This window comes from Typopeltis vanoorti, chromosome 3 (assembly GCF_054136105.1).
Source record: "Typopeltis vanoorti isolate ZY-2024b chromosome 3, IOZ_Tvanoo_1.0, whole genome shotgun sequence".
Taxonomy (NCBI): Eukaryota; Metazoa; Arthropoda; class Arachnida; order Uropygi; family Thelyphonidae; genus Typopeltis; species Typopeltis vanoorti.
Window position 1 is genome coordinate 82,249,171 of NC_143551.1, and position 25,229 is coordinate 82,274,399.

At 34.3% G+C, this 25,229-nt stretch overlaps 1 protein-coding gene across 4 annotated transcripts in view; it reads right to left on the reverse strand.

Annotated features, from left to right (window-relative positions):
• The window catches only part of Ipk1 (Inositol phosphate kinase 1), a 200,425-nt gene that overhangs the window by 46,555 nt on the left and 128,641 nt on the right, over positions 1–25,229 (reverse strand). For all 4 annotated transcript variants that reach the window (XM_090390700.1, XM_090390699.1, XM_090390698.1 and 1 more), the window contains exons 6-10: positions 23,725–23,817; positions 19,022–19,080; positions 6,330–6,402; positions 3,273–3,358; positions 1,422–1,567 (exon numbers count right to left, since the gene is read on the reverse strand). In XM_090390700.1, coding sequence (XP_090246826.1) covers positions 1,422–1,567; positions 3,273–3,358; positions 6,330–6,402; positions 19,022–19,080; positions 23,725–23,817 — 457 coding nt within the window. The remainder of the gene's footprint in view (positions 1–1,421; positions 1,568–3,272; positions 3,359–6,329; positions 6,403–19,021; positions 19,081–23,724; positions 23,818–25,229) is intronic.

The following is a 25,229-nucleotide window of genomic DNA, read 5'->3' on the forward strand; positions in this document are numbered from 1 at the left end:
GTTTTTTAATTTGGGTATATTATGTATTCAAGATACCAAGTAATTTTATATAAACTTGGTTTTTAATCCAATTTTCCCAAGTAAGCAAACAGACAAGTAAGTCAAGTTTGTGCCGGCACGTAGTGCAAGTCTGAGGCAACTCGTGGTAAAGGTGGATTAATCTCATTTTCTTCAAAACATCATGAAATCATGTCTTGATACCTAAGACAGTATCATTATGGATATTTAAGGAATCCTCTGAGGTATTGCAATCACATGGCACCTTAAACAGGAACCAGAGGCTCATATTACAGGACATTTAGAAGTCTCCTTCTGATGATTATGCAACCTATTAGGCCTCTATTATGCTAGTAATAATCTAAACACCTTGCACAACAATGAATGGTTACTTTTGATGTGTACCAAATGATCAGCATGGCTAACCCATGTTATTATTAATGTTATACTAACAAATATTCTTGAATATATTACATTTACCTGAAAAAAATTGGTTAGTTTTGTCCTTATTATCCCACTTCACTTGGAATTGGCTCTCCTAGTCCATAATCGCCAGGATATCCTGTTCTAGGTCATGAACCTTTAACTGGGTAGTTTGGAGGTTTGTTTTATAAGAGATATCCATGTTAAATGGGGTCTACATGTCTCTCAGTTCCATACACATTTCCATTACTTCTGCATGTCATGTGATCTACAGGGTATCCCATGACATGTCCAAACCATCTAAGCTAGCACTTGGTTATTTTATTGGTAATAAATCTAACGGTGAAACGCCCACGGATCTGTTCATTATGCACTTTATCCAGTCATAATAACATCTCTGGCACACTTCTGCATCTTCATCTCAATAGCATGTAGCTTTTGTTCTAGTTTCTTAAGAGGCCAAAATTCCACACAATATATAATGGTGGGTCACATTATTTTACAAAACTCTTAGAGCAGTATTTCCCAACGTTTTTTGGATCATGTCCCACCTCAACACCTCAAAGATTTTGATGTCCCCCTTGCCAACAATGGTGAGTGTTTTGAGTATATCAGTGATGAGATGACGAATACAACATCATTTTCTAATTGCCCCCCCCCCCAAAAAAAATATTCAAATTTCCCCCCTGTGGGGCATACTTGTTGAGAAACACTGTCTTAGAGTCTACTATCAGTAAGGTGAAAATGTGGAACTTTAATTTTATGATTACATCAAATCTATGAGCAATCCCACTATGTTATAGTTATTGTTACTCATTTTCTTCATATTTTATTTTCCACGTGTAGTCTCAACGGAGATATAGACATAATCAAGAGATGTAAAGAAAAGAAAAAAAAAACTTGCTTTCTAATTATCTCCTCTTTTTAAAAAAAGTAATTTAGAGATAACTTAATTATTCTATTATTGCACAATTACTATTGCTCATTCTTCAGTCACATACCTTTTTGACAAAGTTCTTTAGACGAGTTCAGGCAATGATGTTGTCTACATTCAGATACTGTAGTTCCTGAAGTGAGTACACCTTTCTCTGGAAATCCAGCAAGTAAAATTTTGATAATCAAATCACAGAATGCTGTTACCTTCTCTCTATCAAAATAAACATGTTAATAAATAAAATGTGATGTGTTTATATTTTTTATATATATAAATAAGATGTATTTAATTTTTTTTTATTAAACACTGATTTTACATCAGTAAATGTTATTCTTCCTATGTCTCTTTAGAAAAGAATGAAAGGATATAAATGCTGAAACAGGCTTTTAGCCTCTATCTTGAAAAAAGAAGAAATGTTACTCTCAGCACAGCACTAAATTACATATTAATTGAAATGAACCATCTCAGTATTTAAACAGGCTTGATGATACACTAGTGAATGCTGAAATGTTTTAAATAATTATTAAATAAAAGATAAGCTAAAAATATGAAAAAGCTAATGAAAACTAGAAAAGTAATCTGATTTCCTCCCTCTCCCTTTAAAAATTTCAACAAGAAAACTTTCACTGGATTCATTTTATAACCTCACCATACTTCTATGAAACAAATCTACATAATTAACAAAATATGTGAATTATACTAATATTAATTATGGCAAAATCAAAGTAAACTACCATTTTATTTTTATGGCTATGTAGCCTATTTTTGTTTAGGAGTACCCCTTTTTATACTGTTGTTGGCTTTTTACTCAATTTTTAGGGCATTACTGATGTTTTAAAGACAGATATATGAAGAATAATTCAGGGCATATCTTTGTAGGCTTGCTGTCTTCTTATTCAGCAGCACCCAGCATAAGGCAATATACATTCTTCTGCTGTTAAAGTATGACTGAAAGGAAGGGGGGGGGTTGGAAATATGGGGATAGAGAGAGATGTGGGAGAATTATCGATGAGGCAAGAGGTGTGTGAATTTCAAATCCGGGTTTTTTAAGGGGAGCAGAGAAATCTTTGGAGAATGGGGATATGATGGGGATATGTGAGAGCCATTTCAACAGTGTGTTGAAATGGCTCACATATCCTTTTCCTTCACTCCACTTCCTTCCATTCGGAGCTCATGGAAGGAAGTGGAGGCTATGTCATGCTGGCTTGATGTTTTTGTCTTTGGTGTATCTGTGTTGTATTCTATTGGTGGAGTCATGACTTAATTTTTATGTTTGGAGCTTCCATCTCTTGGAGATTATGTAGGGGTGGTGGACATTTATTGAGTATTTGTCACATTTTATGGCTATTGTTGTTTTCGATATTCAAAGCACTGTTTCGTTTCCTGTATGTCTGTTATTATGGCTATGTCGATTTGTTGGGTGTGCTTCTGTTCATGGGTGTGGACTGCTATTTCTGTTTTTCCTGTATTTTTATTTTTTTTTCTTTTAGTTGTTGCATTTTTTATTGTTAAGATGTTCTGGAATTGGTTGTTGCAGTCTGCAGTTTTTGTAGTCTTGCCCATAAAGATCTGATCGTAGAACCTGTGATGCCTTAAAAATTGAGTAAAAAGCCAATGACATTATAAAAAAGGGGTGCTCCTAAACAAAAATGGGCTAAATAGCCATAAAAATAATATTTACTTAGAGTAACACAGAATTTTTTCCAGAAATAATACCTATAGCAAACTACCATGTTACAGTAATCAACACATATAAATTAAATTAATTTAAAAATTTAACTTGAAAGCTAAAGGCCAAAATCAACTAATTTTATGAGTGAAGGAGAGCATTATTTTTTGAGTACATTAACAGAAAATATGATGTAATAAGAAAATAATACAATTTCATCTTTTAAACTAAATCACACACACTACTTACTCTTCCAAGTCATGCAGTATAATGAAATCACTTAATATTTCCTCAATGTCTACTTTTCGTTCTTCAAAATATACCAGCTCTTGGTTCTAAAAAATAAAGCATGAAAAAAAATATGCAAGGCTACACATTTTTTTTTTTCATCTGTACATTTATTATATATGCAAAAAAAGCAATGCTATCAGTGTTTTTCCCTGTTTGTTCATAACAAACATACTGTAAAATCATGTATAGAAGGATTTTTATACAAAAATGCCATATATACCGATTTTACTAGTAAACAAAATTCACTAAAAAAATACTTGTGGGTTAACAGAGAAATTTTCATATTTTTTAATTTGGAAATAATTTTTGTATATTACTGAATATTGTCACCTCAAAGGGTTTTGTAAAAGAACAGAAAAATAAGTGTAAGATTGTGTCTTAAGAAACCGCTTAGTTACCAGTAATTCCAGATGGATTAAGGTATTAAATAATGACCTAGGGCAATTGCAAATCTCGAGGGTTAATAGCGCGTGGGGGTTTCCCAACTAACGTGTGACGGGTGCAAGCCACCAAAGTACCCAGGAGATGATGACGTAAGCAAAAACGAAGGTCATCAGGACCATATAAATAGCAGTTCTTGCAACGTTGAAATGGGGTCTTGTCTTGCCTTTTTCTTGAAGTACAAGTTCGAGTCAATCTGGTGTGTGTTCCCGTTTTCGGGTCAACGAGAAGTTTCGAGGTCATGTGGGGTTCTGACCTGAAGTTACGACGTACGCTATGGCAGCGGAGTTTTGCTAACATCATGGGAGATAATTTGTAATCACCATCGGAGACCTGCGTTCCAGATAGTAAATGCCGAAAAAGCGACGTGACTAAAATAAACGGTTTTAGAAGAAATTAGATGCCGCCACGATCCAAATATTCGTCGATATTAAGAGGAGATCTCACGAAATCCCGGAGATGATATCTAAGTGCAGTACTACAGTCGGACGGTAATAGAAGGAAGTAATTTCAGGGATCATTCAGAAAAGGCCTGACATCTGTTCAAAGTAAGATTTTTCCTTTGTTTAGCTAGAAATAAGAAGATTGTGACAGTGATTTAATTAAGGGATTTGTTTTATAGTGATACTTGAGAACTTTAGGCCTTATGCTGATATCTGAAGTATTTTGTTATATGTGAGAGAAGGTCTGGCTAAAATTTAAAGTGAAACATCGTGTAATTTATGTTATAGCTATTGCTTTAGCCTGCAGAATGCTATGTAAGTTTGATCTGAGTATAACCATGATTAACGAGAGAGAATTATAGACACGTGGTCTTACCAGAATTGAATATGATGAGGAACTAAATTGTAAGCATAGTCATTAGTTGTAATTTGAAGCACAGAAGCTAATTTACTTAGAACTTAAAATTGACCCATTTTACAATTAAATTGATGTTAAATAACTTGCCTGATTTCTAATCCAATGCACTACTCATTAAACTTGAATATGTGTGAGCCTTAAAAATAGATATTGTCACGACTGCATAACAGGAAATTTAAGTTGACAGATTTACTTAGAATTAAGAGAGAAAAGTTCCATGTGGTTTACTGTGTGTTATTCTTTGGAGGGAGATTCACCTCCCACCCACGAATTTGGTGGCATAGCTAGAAACTAAATATATTTTCCAAATTCAGTTGAGAAGAAGAAGTGTAGTCTGTATCGATTGAAATGGATGAAATTAAGCATCGCACAGTTATAAAATTCTTCGTAAAAGAAGGTTTAACGCCAAAAGAAATTCATTCTAAGTTCATAAAAGTTTATGGGCACTCTTCTCGCTTCGTTTTTGACAATTAAGAAATGGGCTGCCGAGTATAAACGTGAAGATGATCCAAATGAAGGACGTCCAAAAAGTGTAACAATACCAGAAATCATTGATCAAGTGCATGACATGGTATAGGATGACTGGCGAATCAAAGTGCATGAAATTGCTGAGACTATAGGCATTTCAAAAGAATGTGTAGAATATATATTTTGCATGAAGAATTGCAAATGAAAAAGCTTTGTGCACGATGGGTGCTATTGTGCGTTTTTGATCTTGCTCACAGCAGATCAAAAACGCACTCGATTGAAAATCTCAGAACAGTGCTTGGAGCATTTTAACAAGGAAAAAACTGATTTTGTGCATTGATTTATTACTATGGATGAGACTTGGATTCACCAGTACACACCAGAATCCAAACAGCAGTCAAAACAGTAGACAGAAGCCAGTTGTCCAGCACCAAAGAAGACAAAATTGGTTCGATCAGCAGGAAAGGATATGGCATTGGTGTTTTGGGATGCTAAACACACTTTGTTTATTAATTATCTTGAAAAAGAGTAAAACAATAACTGGGAATGTTATTCCGATCTTTTAACCAGACTAGACGAAAAAATTCGTGAGAAAAGAGCCAGTTTGTAGAAGAAAAAAATCATCTTTCATCAGGACAATGCACCTGTCCACAAAGGTGTTCTGGCAATGGGAAAATTAAGGAAACTGCACTATGAATTGTTTGGAACATCCACTGTATTCCTCAGATTTGGCTCCCTCTGGCTTCTATCTCTTACCAAAACTCTTCCTCACTTGTCAGCGTTTCCTTCGAATCAAGAGGTGATTGCAGCTGTAGAGGGGTATTTTGCAGATCTTATTGAGAACCACTACAGAAACGGGATAATGGTGCTTGCAGCATCGTTGGAATAAATGTATTAGTCTTAAGGGAGATTATGTTGAAAAATAAAAATGATTTTGAAATTATAAATTCGTTTTTTCATTGTTAGGCCATGAACTTTTCAGACCACCCTGCTATTATGCTATGCCAAAAGAAATTGTGCTATGGCAAAAAATATTGCTATAGCAAATTTTTCAGTATAACAAAGTATTCTCCACTAGTTTGCTAAAGTATGATGTCTGCTAAAAAACATTCAAAGCATGCATTAAATTTGCTATAGCAAATTTTTTTTAGCACAGCATAATTTTTTAATAAAATTATTATAGACATACATGTCCATTGTAATAGAATATGTCAGGAAAATATAGTATAATGTAAGCATGCATACCTTGAAGATCCTGAAGTTATTCTGTGGATTGTTAAACAGTTCTCTTAAAGCATGGTTCATTCTCTTGGTACAACTGAAATGGGAAAAATTGATTAGTTATGCTGATCACACATGAATATACATATCATCATCATCAAATTCCTGCCATGTACCCTCAAGGGATGTACAGGATATGATAGTACTACATGAAAAAAATTACATCATTACTAACTTCCTATCTACAATTTTCCTCCAAATCAGTCTGTTACTTGTCAAGACTCCAACATTATCGGATCTTATATTTCTATCGTCTAAGGCACTTTGTACCGCATCAATCCACCTATATTGTGGTCTTCCTCTGGATCGTTTTGCTGCCAACCTCGCAGAGAACACTTGTTTTGCTAATCTTTCCTCGCCCATTCTGTTTAAATGACCATACCACATGAGATTAGCTCTAACGTATTCCTGGATGCTGACAATGTCAAGTTCTTTCTTAATATCCTTGTTTTTAATATGATACTGCCATTGATGCCATCTGTTCATGCCTCTAATCTTTCTCAGGACTCTCATATCTGCAGTCTCTAGTCTTTGGTCAAGTGTTTTACTTCTGACCCAGCTCCCACATCCATAAGTTAAAACTGGTTTGAACACTGTCTTGTATACATCTAATTTAGTGTTCCGACTAATTTCTCTCTTATTTCATATGAATTTATTGAATTGACTTCCCACCATACCAGCATTGCTGATTCTTCTGTTGTCTATTTCTATATTTAATTTACCGTCTTCAGTAAAAATCATGCCTAAGTAGCTGATATGTTTTACTTGTTCCAAAGGTTCTCCATTCACAACATAGTTGACATTTTCAATGATTCTGCCTATTTTCATTGTCTTTGTCTTTTTATTGCTGACCTTCATACCATATCTATTACAACAGCTATTCAATTTAGTCAGAGAATCTCGCAGACTTGTAGCGGATTTATTTAGAAGTATAACATCATCTGCATAAAGCAAAGAGCTGACATTAACATCTCCAATTTTGATATCATGTTTAATTCCACTTTCCTTCATAATGTGATCCATATAGATAATGAATAACAGAGAGGATAATGTACATCCGTGTCTCACACCAGATTTAACATTAAACTATCTTCCTGTACTTCCTTCATTTTTAACTGCTGACTTACAACTCAAATAAAGACTAAGTATTGCTTGATATAATGCCCCGTTGACATCATATAACTGCAGCGTATTGAATGGCTTCTCTCTTGGCACCTTGTCATATGCCTTTTCCAAATTGACAAAACTTAAATACAGATCTTTGTTATATTCCCATGCTTTCTCGACTATTTGTCGTAAAGTGAAGATCTGATCCTGACAGCCTCTATTTGGCCTGAATCCATCTTGTTTTTCACCAAGCTTTTCTTCCACAATTCTCAACTGTTTCTCAAGTATACTTGCATAGATCTTGCCAGGAACACTCAGTAGGGAAATACCTCTGTAATTCTCACATTCGGTTTTATTTCCTTTTTTATATATTGGTACTATGAGAGCTCTACTCCAATTATCTGGAATTCATCCCTCTGTCCAGGCTTTCTGAACTATGCAGTGCAGCCACTGTAAGACTTATACCACAATACTTCAGCATTTCTGGTCGAATATCATCTACTCCTGCTGCTTTTCCACATTTCAGGCCTTTGATGGCTTTTTCTACTTCAAGAATGGATACTTGAAGTAGAAAAAGTATGTTTTTTACTTCAAGTATGATTACTTCTACTTTTTTTACTTCTACTTCAAGTATATTTTTTACCTGTGCTACCATCATTGCTTGTTTCATTTAGCAGTTTTTCAAAGTAATTACTCCATACTTCAAGGATATCTTTTTCTCCCGTTTTCATGTCACCTTTATCATCATCTCTAACTCCTTTTACATCACTCTTTCCTCCATTCCTAAGCTTCTTCAACAACCTCCAGAATATTTTGCCACCTTAAATAAATATATATAATGATATTTATTTTCTATATTCTTGCCAAAGTCCTCCCATGACTTTTGTTTAGCTAGTTTTACACACTGTTTAGCATTCTTGCATTTGTCTCTGTATTCTCTAAGAGCACAAGCTGACTTATTTGACAGGAACTTTTGATATGCTTTCTTCTTTTCCTTTACTGCCTCTTTAACTTCCTGTATCCACCAGGGAGTTCTGATTTTTTTATCCTTGCAGACAACCTCACCACATGCCTCTCTGGCAGAAACAATCAATGTTTTCTTCAGAGTTTGCCACTGAATCTCCAAGGTTTGATTCCTGTTCTCAAACTCTTTCATTTTGTCTTCAATAATCTTTGGGGTGCTTAAGGGTCAAAGCTGTATAACTGAGAGGAGACCTCCACATAGCCTTTAAAGGAATGCGGAGAACCGACCAGGGCTTTTGACCTAATGTCCAATCCTCACCTTCTCGTGGTGCACCCTGTTGGGTATCTACTTTGATACTGAACGAACGAGGATGGGCTGGCAATTTGGGATTTAGCCGACCAAATTGTATTCTTATTGGTTAAACCAAAATAAAAAATGATGGTACAACATGACAAAATTTCATGCCGGCTGGGGCGTCGCCCGGTTAAACAAGGCCCCCGTTGTTTTCGCCAGGGAACCAGGGCGAACAGCGAAAAGTCAGCTACTGGAACAAATCTGAAAACAAACCCCAACTCAACATCACCAGAGTTAAAGATCGGTACTATCAACGTAAGAAGCCTGAATGGCAAAGAAATGGAGCTAGCTGAGGAATTAGATAAGTACCAGATCGACATAATAGGGGTGACTGAAACAAAAAAGACCAAAACTGGTGAGATCTTTCTGAGCAATAAATACAAAATGTTATATTCAGGCAAATAACAATCAAGGAAAAGAAGGAGTAGCCATAGTATTCAACACAAAATATGAGGCTAATCTTCTTGAATGGCAGTCAGTCTCAAGTAGAGTAATGTGGGCAAATATGAGAATGGGGAACTGGACAATGAGACTTATTTGTGCCTATGGTCCCACAGAAGGTTCTACTAAGGTAGAAGTGGAAGAATTTTTTGAGGCTTTAGAAAAAGCAACTGACACAATGAAAAAGGAAAAGTTGGTCCTTGTTGTGGATCTAAATAGTAGAGTAGGAAATGATTGTGAGACATACAAAAATATTTTGGGAAAATTTGGAGAAAAGAGCAAAGCTAATAATAATGGCAAATATCTGTTGGATTTCTGCTCAGGACATGGACTGGTTATTACTAACACCATGTTCCAACATAAAAATGTGCACAAATTCACATGGAGAGAAGAGGCTAGGAATAAGAAAAGTCTCATTGACTATGTTATTGTTGATAGTGATGTTTTCTCCCTGGTGCAGGACACCAGAGTGTACAGAGGATTTGAAATTGGAAGTGATCACTATTTAGTCCTGAGCAGGATAAAATCGAATTTCATATTGAAAAGAATAACATGTAAGAAAGTTTTAAAGCGAATAAAAGTTGAGCAGCTCTCAGATGTAAACTGTAGACTAAAATACAGAAATATTATTGAAAAAAAATGAAAGAGTTTGAGAACAGGAATCAAACCTTGGAGATTCAGTGGCAAACTCTGAAGGAAACATTGATTGATTCTGCCAGAGAGGCATGTGGTGAGGTTGTGTGCAAAGATAAAAAAAATCAGAACTCCCTGGTGGACACAGGAAGTTAAAGAGGCAGTGAAGGAAAAGAAGAAAGCATATCAAAAGTTCCTGGCAAATAAGTCAGCTTTTACTCTTACAGAATACAGAGACAAATGTAAGAAAGCTAAACAGTGTGTAAAACTAGCTAAACAAAAGTCATGGGAGGACTTTGGCAAGAATGTAGAAAATAAATATCAAGAAGGTGGCAAAATATTCTGGAGGTTGTTGAAGAAGCTTAGGAATGGAGGAAAGAGTGCTGTAAAAGGAATTAGAGATGATAAAGGTGAAATGAAAACAGGAGAAAAAGATATCCTTGAAGTATGGAGTAATTACTTTGAAAAACTGCTAAATGAAACAAGCAGTGATGACAGCACAGTGATAAAAAACACTGACCAGGCATGCAGTCAGGAATACATATCCATACTTGAAGTAGAAAAAGCCATCAAAGGCTTCAAATGTGGAAAGGCAGCAGGAGTAGATGATATTCGACCAGAAATGCTGAAGTATGGTGGTATAAGAGTCTTACAGTGGCTGCACTGCATAGTTCAGAAATCCTGGACAGAGGGACGAATTCCCGATGATTGGAGTAGAGCTCTCATAGTACCCATATATAAAAAGGGAAATAAAACTGAATGTGAGAATTACAGAGGTATTTCCCTACTGAGTGTTCCTGGCAAGATCTATGCAAGTATACTTGAGAAACGGTTGAGAAGAATTGTGGAAGAAAAGCTTGGTGAAGAACAAGCTGGATTCAGGCCAAATAGAGGCTGTCAGGATCAGATCCTCACTTTACGACAAATAGTCGAGAAAGCATGGGAATATAACAAAGATCTGTATTTAAGTTTTGTCGATTTGGAAAAGGCATATGACAAGGTGCCAAGAGAGAAGCTATTCAATACGCTGCAGTTATATGGTGTCAATGGGGCATTATATCAAGCAATACTTAGTCTTTATTTGAGTTGTGAGTCAGCAGTTAGAACTGAAGGAAGTACAGGAAGATGGTTTAATGTTAAATCTGGTGTGAGACAAGGATGTACATTATCCCCTCTGTTATTCATTATCTATATGGATCACATTATGAAGGAATGTGGTATTAAACCTGATATCAAAATTGGAGATGTTAATGTCAGCTCTTTGCTTTATGCGGATGATGTTATACTTCTAAATAAATCCGCTACAAGTCTGCAAGATTCTCTGACTAAATTGAATAGCTGTTGTAATAGATATGGTATGAAGGTCAGCAATAAAAAGACAAAAACAATGAAAATAGGCAGAATCATTGAAAATGTCAACTGTGTTGTGAATGGAGAACCTGTGGAACAAGTAAAACATTTCAGCTACTTAGGCACAATTTTTAATGAAGATGGTAAACTAAATATAGAAATAGACAACAGAATCAGCAAAGCTTGTATCGTAGGAAGTCAATTGAATAAATTCATATGGAATAAGAAAGAAATTAGTCGGAACACTAAATTAGCTGTATACAAGACTGTGTTCAAACCAAATTTAACTTATGGATCTGAGAGCTGGGTCAGAAGTAAAACACTTGACCAAAGACTAGAGACCGCAGATATGAGAGTCCTGAGAAAGATTAGAGGCGTGAACAGATGGCATCAATGGCAATATCATATTAAAATGAGGATATTAGGAAAGAACTTGACATTGTCAGCATCCAGGAATGTGTTAGCAGAGCTAATCTCAGATGGTATGGTCACTTAAATAGAATGGGAGAGGAAAGATTAGCAAAACAAGTGTTCTCTGCCAGGTTGGCAGGAAAACGACCCAGAGGAAGACCAAGATATAGGTGGATTGATACGGTACAAAGTGCCTTAGACGATAGAAATATAAGATCTGATAATGTTGGAGTCTTGACAAGTAACAGACTGATTTGGAGGAAAATTGTAGATAGGAAGTTAGTAATGATGTAATTTTTTCATGTAGTACTGTCATATCCTGTACACCTCTTGAGGGTACATGGCAGGAATTTGATGATGATGATGATAATCTTTGTGTATTTTAGTCTACAGTTCACATCTGAGAGCTGCTCAACTTTTATTCGCTTTAAAACTTTCTTACATGTCATTCTTTTCAATATGAAATTCAATTTTATCCTGCTCAAGACTAAATAGTTATCACTTTCAATTTCAAATCCTCTGTATACACTCTGGTGTCCTGCACCAAGGAGAAAACATCACTATCAACAATAACATAGTCAATGAGACTTTTCTTATTCCTTGCCTCTTCTCTCCATGTGAATTTGTGTACATTTTCATGTTGGAACATGGTGTTAGTAATAACCAGTCCATGTCCTGAGCAGAAATCCAACAGATATTTGCCATTATTATTAGCTTTGCTCTTTTCTCCAAATTTTCCCAAAATATTTTTGTATGTCTCACAATCATTTCCTACTCTGGTATTTAGATCCCCAACAAGGACCAACTTTTCCTTTTTCATTGTGTCAGTTGCTTTTTCTAAAGCCTCAAAAAATTCCTCCACTTCTACCTTAGTAGAACCTTCTGTTGGACCATAGGCACAAATAAGTCTCATTGTCCAGTTCCCCATTCTCATATTTGCCCACATTACTCTACTTGAGACTGACTGCCATTCAAGAAGATTTGCCTCGTATTTTGTGTTGAATATTATGGCTGCTACTCCTTTTCCTTGATTGTCATCATTGCCTATACATAATAGAATATACATATATACTTTTAAATCATGGGAAAACGATTATAGTTATCACTTATTACAAAGCAAAACTTGCAAGGATAGCAGAAATAGTGCTATAGTAAACAGTTTGCTATAGTGAATTTCTTTTTGAATAACTCTGCTTATAAGACTGTTTCAGAAGTGTTTGATAGTTTTTTATATTGGTGTTTGCTATGACAGCTGACCGTACAAAAGAATAGTCACACTTTCCTATCTGGCAAGAGTATGTGAATAATGTTTGTGAACAAACTAAAGTTTTAGTAAAATTAGTATGGCATATGCTCATTGTGATAGTTTATGTTAGAAAAAAAAATAGTATTATGTAAGTATACATGTACATCTTAAAGATCCTTATACCTTAATATCTGTTGGGAAGCAGATATTAAATGTAAAAATATATATTACTGAAAATATACAATCAATAGCAAAGCAGGGTATACTGACATTCAATATGGAAAAATTAATGAAAACTACTATCATGCTGGAGTAATAACTAATTTATGACAATGTAAACTTAATTACACAAAATTACAACTTTCATTTTAAGTTCATCATCTGGAGTGTACAAAGAAGTCACAAACTACTCTACATCTCACTACACAATTATAGTCTGGCCAATAAGTGACTATACCCTGAACTCCAGTGGGAGAGAAAAAAATAATAAAACAAAAAATTATATAAATAGCAAACTGATTGATTTACTGGGAAATGACCTATAGAGTCCTTACTGTTAGATGCTGGAGAATATGATGACTAGGAGTATTGAAATTTTATTATCAGTAGGATTTTTGTTTTCAAATGTACTGGTTTAATGATGGTAGAATTCCTTAGCTGTCATGGCCTACTGGTGCTAAGAGTCTTGGAGTTGAAAATTAAATGAAGACTTCAGGCCACCATCCTCATCAAATTCTAATACATACTGTTAATGTATGTATTATTGTGCACATTCTAATATATAATATCAAGTATCCTACTTGGGAGTATATATATATATATATATATATATTAGAAGGATAGTACTACTACGTGATTAAGTTTATATTATTACTAGCTTCTAATCAACAAGTTTCTTCCAAATTACTGTTATTTTTGTTAAGACTTCGATATGTCAGAACTTATATTTTAGTCTTCTAAGGAACTACTGCATCAATCCAGCTAGGTCTTTATCTTCCTCTTCGGCTTTTCCTGCAAGCTTGGTATCACAACAATTTTGGTAATTTTTCCTCTTCCTTCTTTCTGTTTGAGACCATACCACCTTAGATTATCTCTACTCACTACACATTCCTGAATGGTAATAACGTCAAGTTCTTTAGAATATCATTTTTAATAAGATGTTACTATTGGTGCACTCTATGTGCTCCTAATTTTTCTAAGAACTTCCACGTCTGTAGTGTAATCTTTGTTCAACTGTTGTATTTCTAACCTGACTGAGATCCTTAAAAAAGATTTGAACACTGTCTTGAACACTGCTAGTCTAATGTTTTGGCTACATTTTCCATATTCCACATAAATTTATCCAACTGGCTTCCTGTCATACCAGCTTTCCTTATACTGTTGTCTATTTCCAAATTTAATTTGCACCTTCACTAAAAATCATGCCTAAATAGCTAAAATATTTTATTTGTTCTCAGATACTCTAATAAAAATACAGGAAATGTTTTTTTTTTAATGTTCCTATCTATTTTTTAATATATATATATATAATATATATATATATAAAGTTTTTGTCTTTTGACTGCTGAGTTGACAAATCTGTTTACAGCAGTTTCAATTTAATTAAAAAGTCCTGAAGTTGGTATTGGATTTATTTAGGTATATATTATAGGATATCTGTATTAAACTTCAGATATCCCACAAATTAAAAATATAAAAGTAAATTCAAATTAAGAAGTTAGTAAAAAGGCATTTTATAAAAGTAGTCATTTAAATGTATGTTTAATTTTGTATGTCATAAGCAATAAATTTTGTCTTTGGCTATTAAGTCTTGTTTATATATGAAATAAATTTATTTAGTTAGATAATAGAGATTATTTGTGATTTTGTAGTATGAGGCTGTCAAAAGTTGAAATATTGCTGCTGTTTATTATCACTTACAAGAGAGAAGCAAAAGTCACTGCTATATATCAACCTATCAGTATCTCGGGAGTGGTGATGAAGATTATGGAAAAGTTAGTTAGGGCTTGCATACAGAAATGGATTGAAAGAGAATCTATACTTTGCAATCAACAGCATGAGTTTACTAAGGGAAGGTCTTTGAGTAGCTTGCTCACATCCTATATTAATTGAGTTATACAAGGGGAATGAATACACCATGATATTTTTGGACTTTGCTAAGGCTTTTGAGAGAATACAGCATGGAAGATTGTTACATAAACTGGAGAATAAAGGGTTGAATTATAAAATATTGGCATAGATAAGATGATGGCTGACTGACATATCAAAAATTGGTATATGGAGGATGTGAGTCTGCAAGTTTTAAGGTATACCTAGTGGTGTACCACAAGGATCAGTCCTTGGTCCATTGTTATTCGATCTTTACATTAACTATACAGGAAAGGATTTGACAGGTGACATATTGCTATTTGCTGATGTAAAGAGGGATGCAGCAAATATGCAATACTTGTAGACTGATTTGAATAGGCTGGAATTGTGGGCATGTGAAAATGGCTGTGGCTGCCAGTTTAATGTTGGTAAATATCAAAGTCATGCACTTTGGTGTAATGAGATATTCAATGTCTCACCCCTCTTTACAAGGCCTTGATAAGATCTCACTTGAGCTACTGTGTGGAGATCTGGTCTCCTGGATTCTGTAGTGATTCTAATACAGTGGAGAGTTGATTATGAAGACAGTGAGAATTTGTAGACTGCAGACACTATCAAACAGGAGAAACAGGGGTGATATCATTTAACTTTCAAACTTCTGAAAGTATCATACAAGATATCAACATCAATAGATGGTTTTCATTTTACGGAGAGTGAGGAAGGACATCCATGGAAGTTGAGAACGAATACTGTAAAGAAAGGAGTGAGCTAGATTTTTCTCTCATAGAGTGGTGTGTGACTGGAATGAACTGCCAGGAATGTTTGCGTGCAAGTAGTGTGAATGCATTAAAAAAAATATGATAGCTGGTACAGGTTGTGTGTGGCCTTCCTTAATGAATCTGATTCCCTGAAGGTTTCTTTAATAACAATAAGCAAAAAGAGTGACTGGTATAGTAAGGAATGCCAATTCAGATTAAGAGAGAAAATTAGCTAAGCAGGCCAAAGTAAATACAAAAGAATTAAGTTAAGGTGATAATAAATCCTGTATTATTTTACAGCTGGGTACGAAACTCAGAGATCGAAATCTAAAAGTTTCATGCCAAAGAACTATCGGCGAGTCCAAGCGTAAGTCATCACTTGGGTAGTACAACACTATGGCAATTCGTCTCAAAGCCTTCACTCATTGCATTATGGGAGATACTGAGATAGGAGTGATGTTAGTAGTTGGTCCACCTTTGCTACGAGTTGCCCGGTGTTGTACTACCTTACCCCAGTCCTGAAGATATTTTCAGGTGCAAACTTTGTTTGCTCACACTTGGATAAAGAATTAAACTAAATTTATTATACTCTACATAGTGTTGTACTACCCAAGTGGTGACTTACACTTGGACTTGCCGATAGTTCTTTGGCATGAATGAAGCTCTTAGATTTCGATCTCCGAGTTTCGTACCCGGCTGTAAAATAATACGGGATTTATTATCTCCTTAACTTAATTTATATCGCTGGAAAAAAAATAGCCTCTTGGCTCTTTATCGTAGTAATAATAATATATGGGTACACCGGTCTGGCAAATTCATTGGCAGGAGTATGTAAGTTCGGTTCACTTAAACCTTGGTATTCCAGGTCTACCTACTCACTGGCGAGACCTCAATAAAGGACAAAACAGGTCTGGGTAGTGACCTCTCCCCATAATGTAAAAACAGTAATACATCTCCTAGGAGCTGCGTTTTACATTATGAGAAAATATTAAGGATAATGACGGAGTTTGCTCCACCTTTGACCTGAGTTGCCATAGTGTTGTACTACCCAAGTGATGACTTACACTTGGACTCACCGATAGTTCTTCGGCATGAAACTCTTAGATTTCAATGGATTTCAATCTCTGAGTTTCTTACCCGGCTGTAAAATAATATAGGGATTTATTATCCCTATATTATTTTAACTTAATTTATATTGCCAGAAAAAAATAGCCTCTTGGCTCTTTACAAAAGAATTATTTCATTATATAGCAAGTAAGAGGAAAAATTAACATGGAAAGATCACTTTAATCAGTGCTGATGACGGAGGTAAAAAAAATAGTTAAGTTGCTGAGTGATCACCTTTCAAAGGTGTAATCAGGTGGAGGTTTTGCAAACAGTCTGACATGCCATCCAGTCTGACTGCTCTATTCATGTTGATATTTTTCAATATGTTGAGCACCTCCAGTTCATCTACCTCAGTTCTCAAATCAACAATTACAAAACCTCCACCTGGATGATACAACTTTGAAAAATGATCACTCAACAACTCAACTATTTCTTTGGTATGGTCTTTGATGAAGTTGTTCAATATTAAGTCTCAACTCTGCTAAGGTTCCAAGGAAATGAAAAGAGGGTAAGATAGTTCCATTAGTAGCAAATTACAGACCAATTAATATCTCAGGAAAAGTGGTTAAAATATTGGAAAAGTTGTTTAAAAGGTAAAATACAGCACTAGGTAGATAGGAATATGATAATATATAGTGGGAAACATGATCATATAATAGGTGTGTGCTGTCTTAGTAATTTACTCACATTTTATAATAAAGTGACTGCAGAATTAGAGAAGGGAAATGGTTATACCGTGATACTGCTGTATTTTGCAAAGACATACGACAGAATACTGCATGGGAAACTATTACAAAAGTTGAAGCAAATGGTAATGATATGAAGCTGTTAAACTGGATGGATGGGGAGGGAGCTCACAGACAGACACCAGAAGGCAGCATATATGGTCTCCTTCCAGCTATACAGCTTTGATCCTTAAGCACCCTACTACATCACTACTAATTTAAGGATTAGTAATTCCACACAGAGATTTATTATAAAAGAACAATACCATTAAATTTGCAACTGGTTACCCTCCAAGTTCAGGACCTTCATCCACAATTAAAGAAAATGTGCTGTTTTGCATGCAGTTACTTTATCGCAATGATGGTCGAATATCTGAGGTATTTATAAGCTAACTGTTGCTGTTCAGGATAGGATCTTGATACATATGCATATTTCTTCAATAGAGGAAACAAGAAGATTTCTCTTTGATCAGAATTAAAAGGCATGCCCTCCAATCATAATGAATGAATTAAATTAAGTGGAAAATCAGACTGAAACCTTCCTTGACTGCATTTTTTGTGCTGTTGATACATCCTTTGAAGAATGTAAGTGTCCATTAATTCTGTTTGTAATGTCTGAGTATTTCTATAGGACATCTTGCTGGTCTGGATGGCCAAGTAGTTAGCGCTTCTATTTTCCAACAACAGGCTGCAGTTGAACCCAGCTATGGACATGGATTCTTACAACTGATTTTAAATAAGAGATGAATTTCCAGGTGGGAACCATTATCCTGCTAATAGAGGCATGAAGTGACTTTCCAGATTATGTAATACAATAAAATTTAAAAAATACAATATATATGTATATATATATATATATATATATATATATACATACAATATATATGTATATATACATATATATTTTTAGGGCTCATACTCAGCAAATGAAAATAAATTTTATGTGCAGATTTTTATAGATCTAAAAATTTTGCTTTATACACATTCTTAAATTCAGAACCAAAGAGTACTATTTAGCTTACAGGCTATTAAGTAACATCTAGGATATCTAGTATCTTGCAATAATAAGTATATATTAATTCTTAAATTTCTAAAATTTTAAGTTATGGCTGCTTATTTGCATCTTTGTAAGCCAAGATACATTATTCAAAATTAACTTGTGGAAAAGGATGAGAGACAAAAAAAAAAAATCTATATCTTTGGTTCTTTTTTCAACAAAATAAAAATGTTAAAATAAATGACATTTATCAACACGGATTTAAATCAACTATGATAATCAAATTATAATCAACTATATTTATAAAAACAATTTACATTTCTTTTATATTGATAATAAATACATCTTAGGCATTCGTTCATGAAAATAACAAATTGTTACAAACAATTTTAACATAAAGTCTGTGTAGGTCACTGTTCAAAGAACGGTTTATAAAAGAGAAAGATGAATATGCATTTATCAATAATAACCTTACCCACTAAACAAATCAGTTGGACAATATCCACTTTTGGATTTAATCACACCTTTGTTTAGCTGGAAGCAAAAGAAAGAAAACCATCATTAAATGAAATTTGATATAAAAGTGAATAATAATTATAAAAATTGAATTCTTATTGGATACAAAGACTTTTGACCGGGTCTCTTTTTATGCGGTTTTGAAGTTATGCACTGCATAACTTCAAAACTTATGTACTATCGTGCATAATGAACAGTGTGTTGCAGCAAATTCTGACGTAACACGTAAGCAGTGAGCGTCCGTGAAGTTTGATTTTGCATGTGAGTAAGTGTTTGTCTTTTCATTATCGTAAGTCTAAATTTTGCTAATTTAAGATTTAATTTGGCACAATGGAGAAAAAAAAGCACCAAAGAAAAGCAATTTCTTTGGAAATGAAAATTGCAATTTTAGATTGCTTAGCAAAAGGAGAGGGATCTACAGTGACTGGTAAACATTTTAATTTAGGCGAATCTACTATAAGAGCATTTAAAAAGAGTGAAGTCGCAATAAGAAAATCTGTCATTTCTGGCACAAAAATAAGTGCCAAATTATCATCGTACTCAAGAGATGCTTTATTAGAAAAAAGGAATGAGCACTCGTAATTTGGATTGAAGAATTAGCTCAAAGAAAAATTCCTGTAAGTGGTTATTAATTAAACAAAAAGCTCTTCGGTTTTATGAACAGATGAAGCAATTGAAGCCATCTACTTCTGCTTCCCAGGCTGATAAAGAATTTTCGGCTGGCAAAGGATGGTTAACTGGGTTTTTAAAAAGGAATACATTTCATAACATGAGGATTACAGGTGAGGTTGCAGCAGCCAAAAATTTTCACGAGAAGTTAGCCAAAATTATTGAATATGGTGGATATTGTCCCGATCAAGTTTTAAACGCTGAAGAAACAGGATTATTTTGGAAGAAAATGCCTAGTCGAACTTGCATCACAAAGTCTGAGAAAAAAACCAGAGGGTTTAAAGCAAGCAAAGAGCAAGTAACGTTGCTACTTTGTAGCAATGCATCAGGGGATCAAATGTTGAAACCCCTCATAGTAAATCGATCTCTAAGATCACGTGCTCTAAAAGGCAAAGATCTAAAACAGCTGCCGGTACACCGAATGGCTAATACAAAGGCCTGGGTAACAACTGCTGTATTTACTGAATAGTTCAATAATTGCTTCGTACCAGAAGCGGAAACATATGAAGCAAAAAAGCTCTTGATTTTAAAGTTTTATTAATTGTTGACAATTCACCAAGTCATCTGCATTTAAAACATCCAAATGTGCAGGTAGTTTTTTCCACCCAATACAAATAAGCATTATTCAGCCATTAGATCAAGGCATAATTGTTACTTTTAAAAAATATTACGTTAAGCACACTTTGCAATTTATATTGGCTCAACTAGAAAATGAATCAGTAACAGTGACTGATGTTTGGAAAAGAATTTCTATTTTGGACTGCTTACATCATGTTGCATCTGCTATCGCTGAAATAAGACCACAAACTTTAAATGCCTGCGGGAAAGCAGCTTGGTCTGGATGTGTTGCAAACAGTACAACCATTCAAACATCTAGATTATCGACTGAAATCATTGGCACATGAAATTGGTGGTGAAGGTTTTGATACATTTAGCCAGAATGATGTAGATGAATTGCTTGTGCATAATGCTTTAAGTGACGATGATATTATTGGATATTGATTAACTTTAGATATTGTCAAAGATCCAAAAAACGATAGTGAAGCGGAAGAAAAACCTGTCCCCCTCACTGTAAATATAATTCGAGAAGATTTTTAACTGTGCAATAAATTGGATAATCATTTTCTTGTTAATGACACAAATTCTGAACGAGCCTTTAAATTCCAACGTGAGTGAGCTGAAGAACTGCATGTCTGGATATCGCGAGCTGTATAAAAACTTAGTAAAATCATCACTGCAAAGTTTAATCACTGATTACATTGTCAGAACAAAAAATCAGCACAGAACGAGAGTGAAGCTAATTCTGTTTGTGAAGAACCATTAACTTTAACGATACAGATCTGATGCGCTGACTATCTCTTCTGGTGATGAAAGTAATTTCGCACCAGTTTTCAAACGTTGCTGAATATTGTCTAATAGAAATGAAAATTCTGAAAAAATGTAAAAAAATGGTTTACTTTTCAAAATAAAATTAAATGAATAAAGCTTTAAAACAAACTTAGGCATTCTTAGTTTCCTGAATTTTTATAAACTTTTTTTATGCGATTTGAGGTTTAATTCATTGGTTCAGTTTTATGTGGCTTTAGAAAATTATGGAACATATATCCCTTATTTTTCAATGTAAGCTAAGTCTTTTTTGTGTGATTTTTTATATGCGGTTTTCTGTGGAACATATCTACCACATAAAAAGAGACCCAACCATTTAGAAAAAAAAACACTGGATTTTAGTTGGTCATGGATAACTACAAAATAAAACCTATTTGTTTTGCAACTAAAACTTATGGCTAAAAAAATGCATAAAAAAATAAATAAAGACAAACTAACTACGCTATTACTATAACAAGCTATGCAGAAATTGTTACAACAAACTGACTGAAAACAGGTGGAACATGACATGAGTTAACGACTTAATGAACTACAAATTCTACTCCAACAACTTGTTGGAGAAAAATTTGTAGTTCATTAAGTTTTTATTCATTTCTTATGGCAGTCCCTGCCCTTTTTTTGGCATATTCATCTTTTCTGGATGACTATCCAGATAAGATGAATATGTATATATATATATATATATATATATATATATATATATACATACACACACATACATGTATGTATGTATATATGAATATTTCAAGGTGTAAACTTTGTTTGCTTACACTTGGATAAAGGATTAAACTAAATTTACTAAATTAAACCAAGTGGAAAGAAAAAACTTCCAACATCTTTCTCTAAATCCAGAGTAATTTAATAATAAGGTGAAACACCTTTTGGCAATTCGCATAGGTAAAGATGACTTCTCCATTGCTTTCACACCTTGGTATCACCACCTCTGGGTCTGGCTCCCACTGACAATACCTCAATAAAGGTCGAAACCGGTCTGGGTAGTGGCCCTTCCCTTAATGCATAGCATTATACATGACCGCAAGGAGATGTGCTTTGTATTATGGGAGATACTAAGACAAGGAGTGATGTAAGCTTGCTCCACCTTTACCACGAGTTGCCTCAGTCCTGAAGATACTTCAGGAGCAAGCTTTGTTTGCTTACACTTGGATAAAGGATTAAACTAAATTTATTATTGTATGTTGCTAGTTCAGCATTTTGGTTAATTTCTCTCTTATTCCATGTAAATTTATGGTTCACCATCATACCTGCTTTACCTATTCTGTTGTCTGTTTCTATATGTAATTTGCCATCTTCACTAAAAATGTGCGTCAATAACATTAATATTTTATTTGTTCTGTATGTTCTCCATTCAGAATACAGCTGAAGTTTTCTATGTTCCTGCTTATTATCATAGTTTTGATCTTTTTATCGCTGATTTTCATTTCAAATTTGTTACAACGATTTATAAGAGAGGAGATGGTACACATCCTCATACCTGATTTTACAATCTAATTATCATTCTGTATTTCCTTCAATTCTAACTGCTGAGTTAAAACTTAAATATTGACTATGTTCTGCTTGGTGCAAAGTCTCATTTACAATATATAATTACAGCATTTTGAACAGCTTTGGTCTTCGATCCTTGTCAAATGACATTTCCATATTGACAAATTTTAAAAATATATCCTTGTTATATTCCTATGATTTCTTAAATATCTGTTTACAGTGAAAATCTGATCCTGACAATCCCTATCTGGCCTCAATCCAGCTTATTCCTCACTAAGCTTTTCTTCCATGATTCCTCTTAGCATATTCTCAATTATATTTGCATAAATCTTACCTACAACATTTAATAAAGAAATTCCTTTAATGCCTACATTCAACTTTATTCTCCTTTTTAGATATGGGGAAACTATGAGAGCTCTACTTCACTTGGAATTTGACCTTCAGACCAAGCCTTATAAATTATACAGTGTTGCTATTGCAAAACTTTTATACCTCCATATATATTTGAACATTTCCGATTGACTATCATCTCATCTAGCTATCTTCTACAACATTTCTACAATAGTAGTGCATTAAGTGGAATACAAACTACTGTTTGTATTCCTCTTAAATATTTTCTAGTAATGTTCTGTCACTGCTTGTTTCATTTTATCATCTCCGATTTTATTATTACGTCACACCTCCAGGGAGTCCAAGGACTCATCAAGGGAGAGCACCTGCTCTACAGTTCTCTGTCTCCACCAACTAGAACTAACTGCAACTACACCAACGCCATCTACTGGCCACCACCAACACTAGTATTTCCACAGACAATCACAAACATCAACGTCCATGGCAGGATTCGAACCTGCAGCCTTTTGGCTGGAGAGCAGATATGCTAACCATTCGGCCAACCAGGCTGGAATTTTAGCATTAATAACCAAACTGTTTAAAGACCATCTTGTACACTGTTAATTTAGCATTTTAAGAGATTTATTTTACTCCCTATATATTTATTTGACTAGCTTCCACTCTGAAAAAAATAAATGAATAAAAAATATTATTCACAAGCCACAGTCATTATCATCATACATAAAATTAACATTAGCTGCAAAAACTCCATACCTTGTAATACTGCATCATACAGAAATGACATAAAGGTTTTGGCATGTGACCTGAGGATGAAGAATCTGATGACATCATGAAGCCCTGTTTAGGCTTTAAAAAGTATAAACTGGCATCAATATTTCATAGTGAATTTAGGAATGATTTAATTTTTAGAAAATTACATGTATAATTTAACTAGAAATTAAATGCCTAATTTGATTTACTGCTATAATAGGTGAAGATTGTCTGCAGTTTGAGACAGGGAAAAAATCTCACTTTCTAGTTTCTGGTCAAAATTTTATGAAAACACATATGAAAACAATATCAATTCACAAAATACGCATGTACCTGAAATCATAAGATAACAATTATTAATGTTATCACCAGGCGAAACACAATCACCTTCCTACTGCAGCCTGCAATGCTGTTGTCATGTTTGGTTGAAAAAGAAGGGGTTTGGTTTGGGTTTCTCCTTACTCCCCACAAAAAACTTCCAAAAAAGCTGTGCAAGTATTACTCCAATTAAGAGTATGCCAAACATACTGTGGGGATCCAGAACCTTTCCATTTTTAAAGATGATAGTAGTAAAGAAGCTTGTGAATAAACCAAATGGTAACATATTTAGGAGGTGATGCTTCTTGATCAGCTAATGCTGAATCTCACCTAGGGAGGCTGCGTAATGATATATGAGAGGCACTGTCAAGGACATGTTATGGCATGGAGATTAGATGTTTCTGTATGGGCAACATGCCTAGGAATTGCCTTTCAGAGTATGTTCCCCTGCTTTTTTTTCCATCTGTACTCCAGAAATATTAACATGACCATGTTAAATAGTCCTAGATAGTCACCAGAATTAAAATAAAAAAAAATTCCCCAAAACGATTTCAGAAAAAATTTTTTCGCATTCACTTTAATAACATTTGTGGTATATATATATATATATATATATATATATATATATATACACACACACACACACTAGGGGGAGCTCTGCACCCCTGGCACCTAAGGTGCCCAACCCCCCCGAGTTCCGGGCTGGTAGGCTGGTTCTTTATGAACCTAACTTTAATTATTCAAAATCACAAAACGAAAATAAAATATTTACTATATAATCAGTCATGACATGCGCATTATGCTAATTTCAGTAATGAATACTAACACGTACTGTTCTAATGGTTGACAATGAGTTTGATTGTTGTTGTCTCATGAAGGCAAACACATTGTTGGACGTTTCAAAACAATGAAGACGTGACAAATTCAGTTTCAAATTTCGGCTTATCGGCTTAACAAATTGTTGTCTCATGAAGGCAAACACATTGTTGGACGTTTCAAAAATGTGACATGAAAACGTTTCAAATTTCGGCTTATATTTTTATATATATATACATATATATATATATATATATATATATATATATACACAAGTGCTGTTCAATATGTAATAAGACTAATTTTACTGTCACGAAACCACTCATCACAATATTAATTTCTGTGGAATAAAGAAATGTTGCTGTCTGTATTAA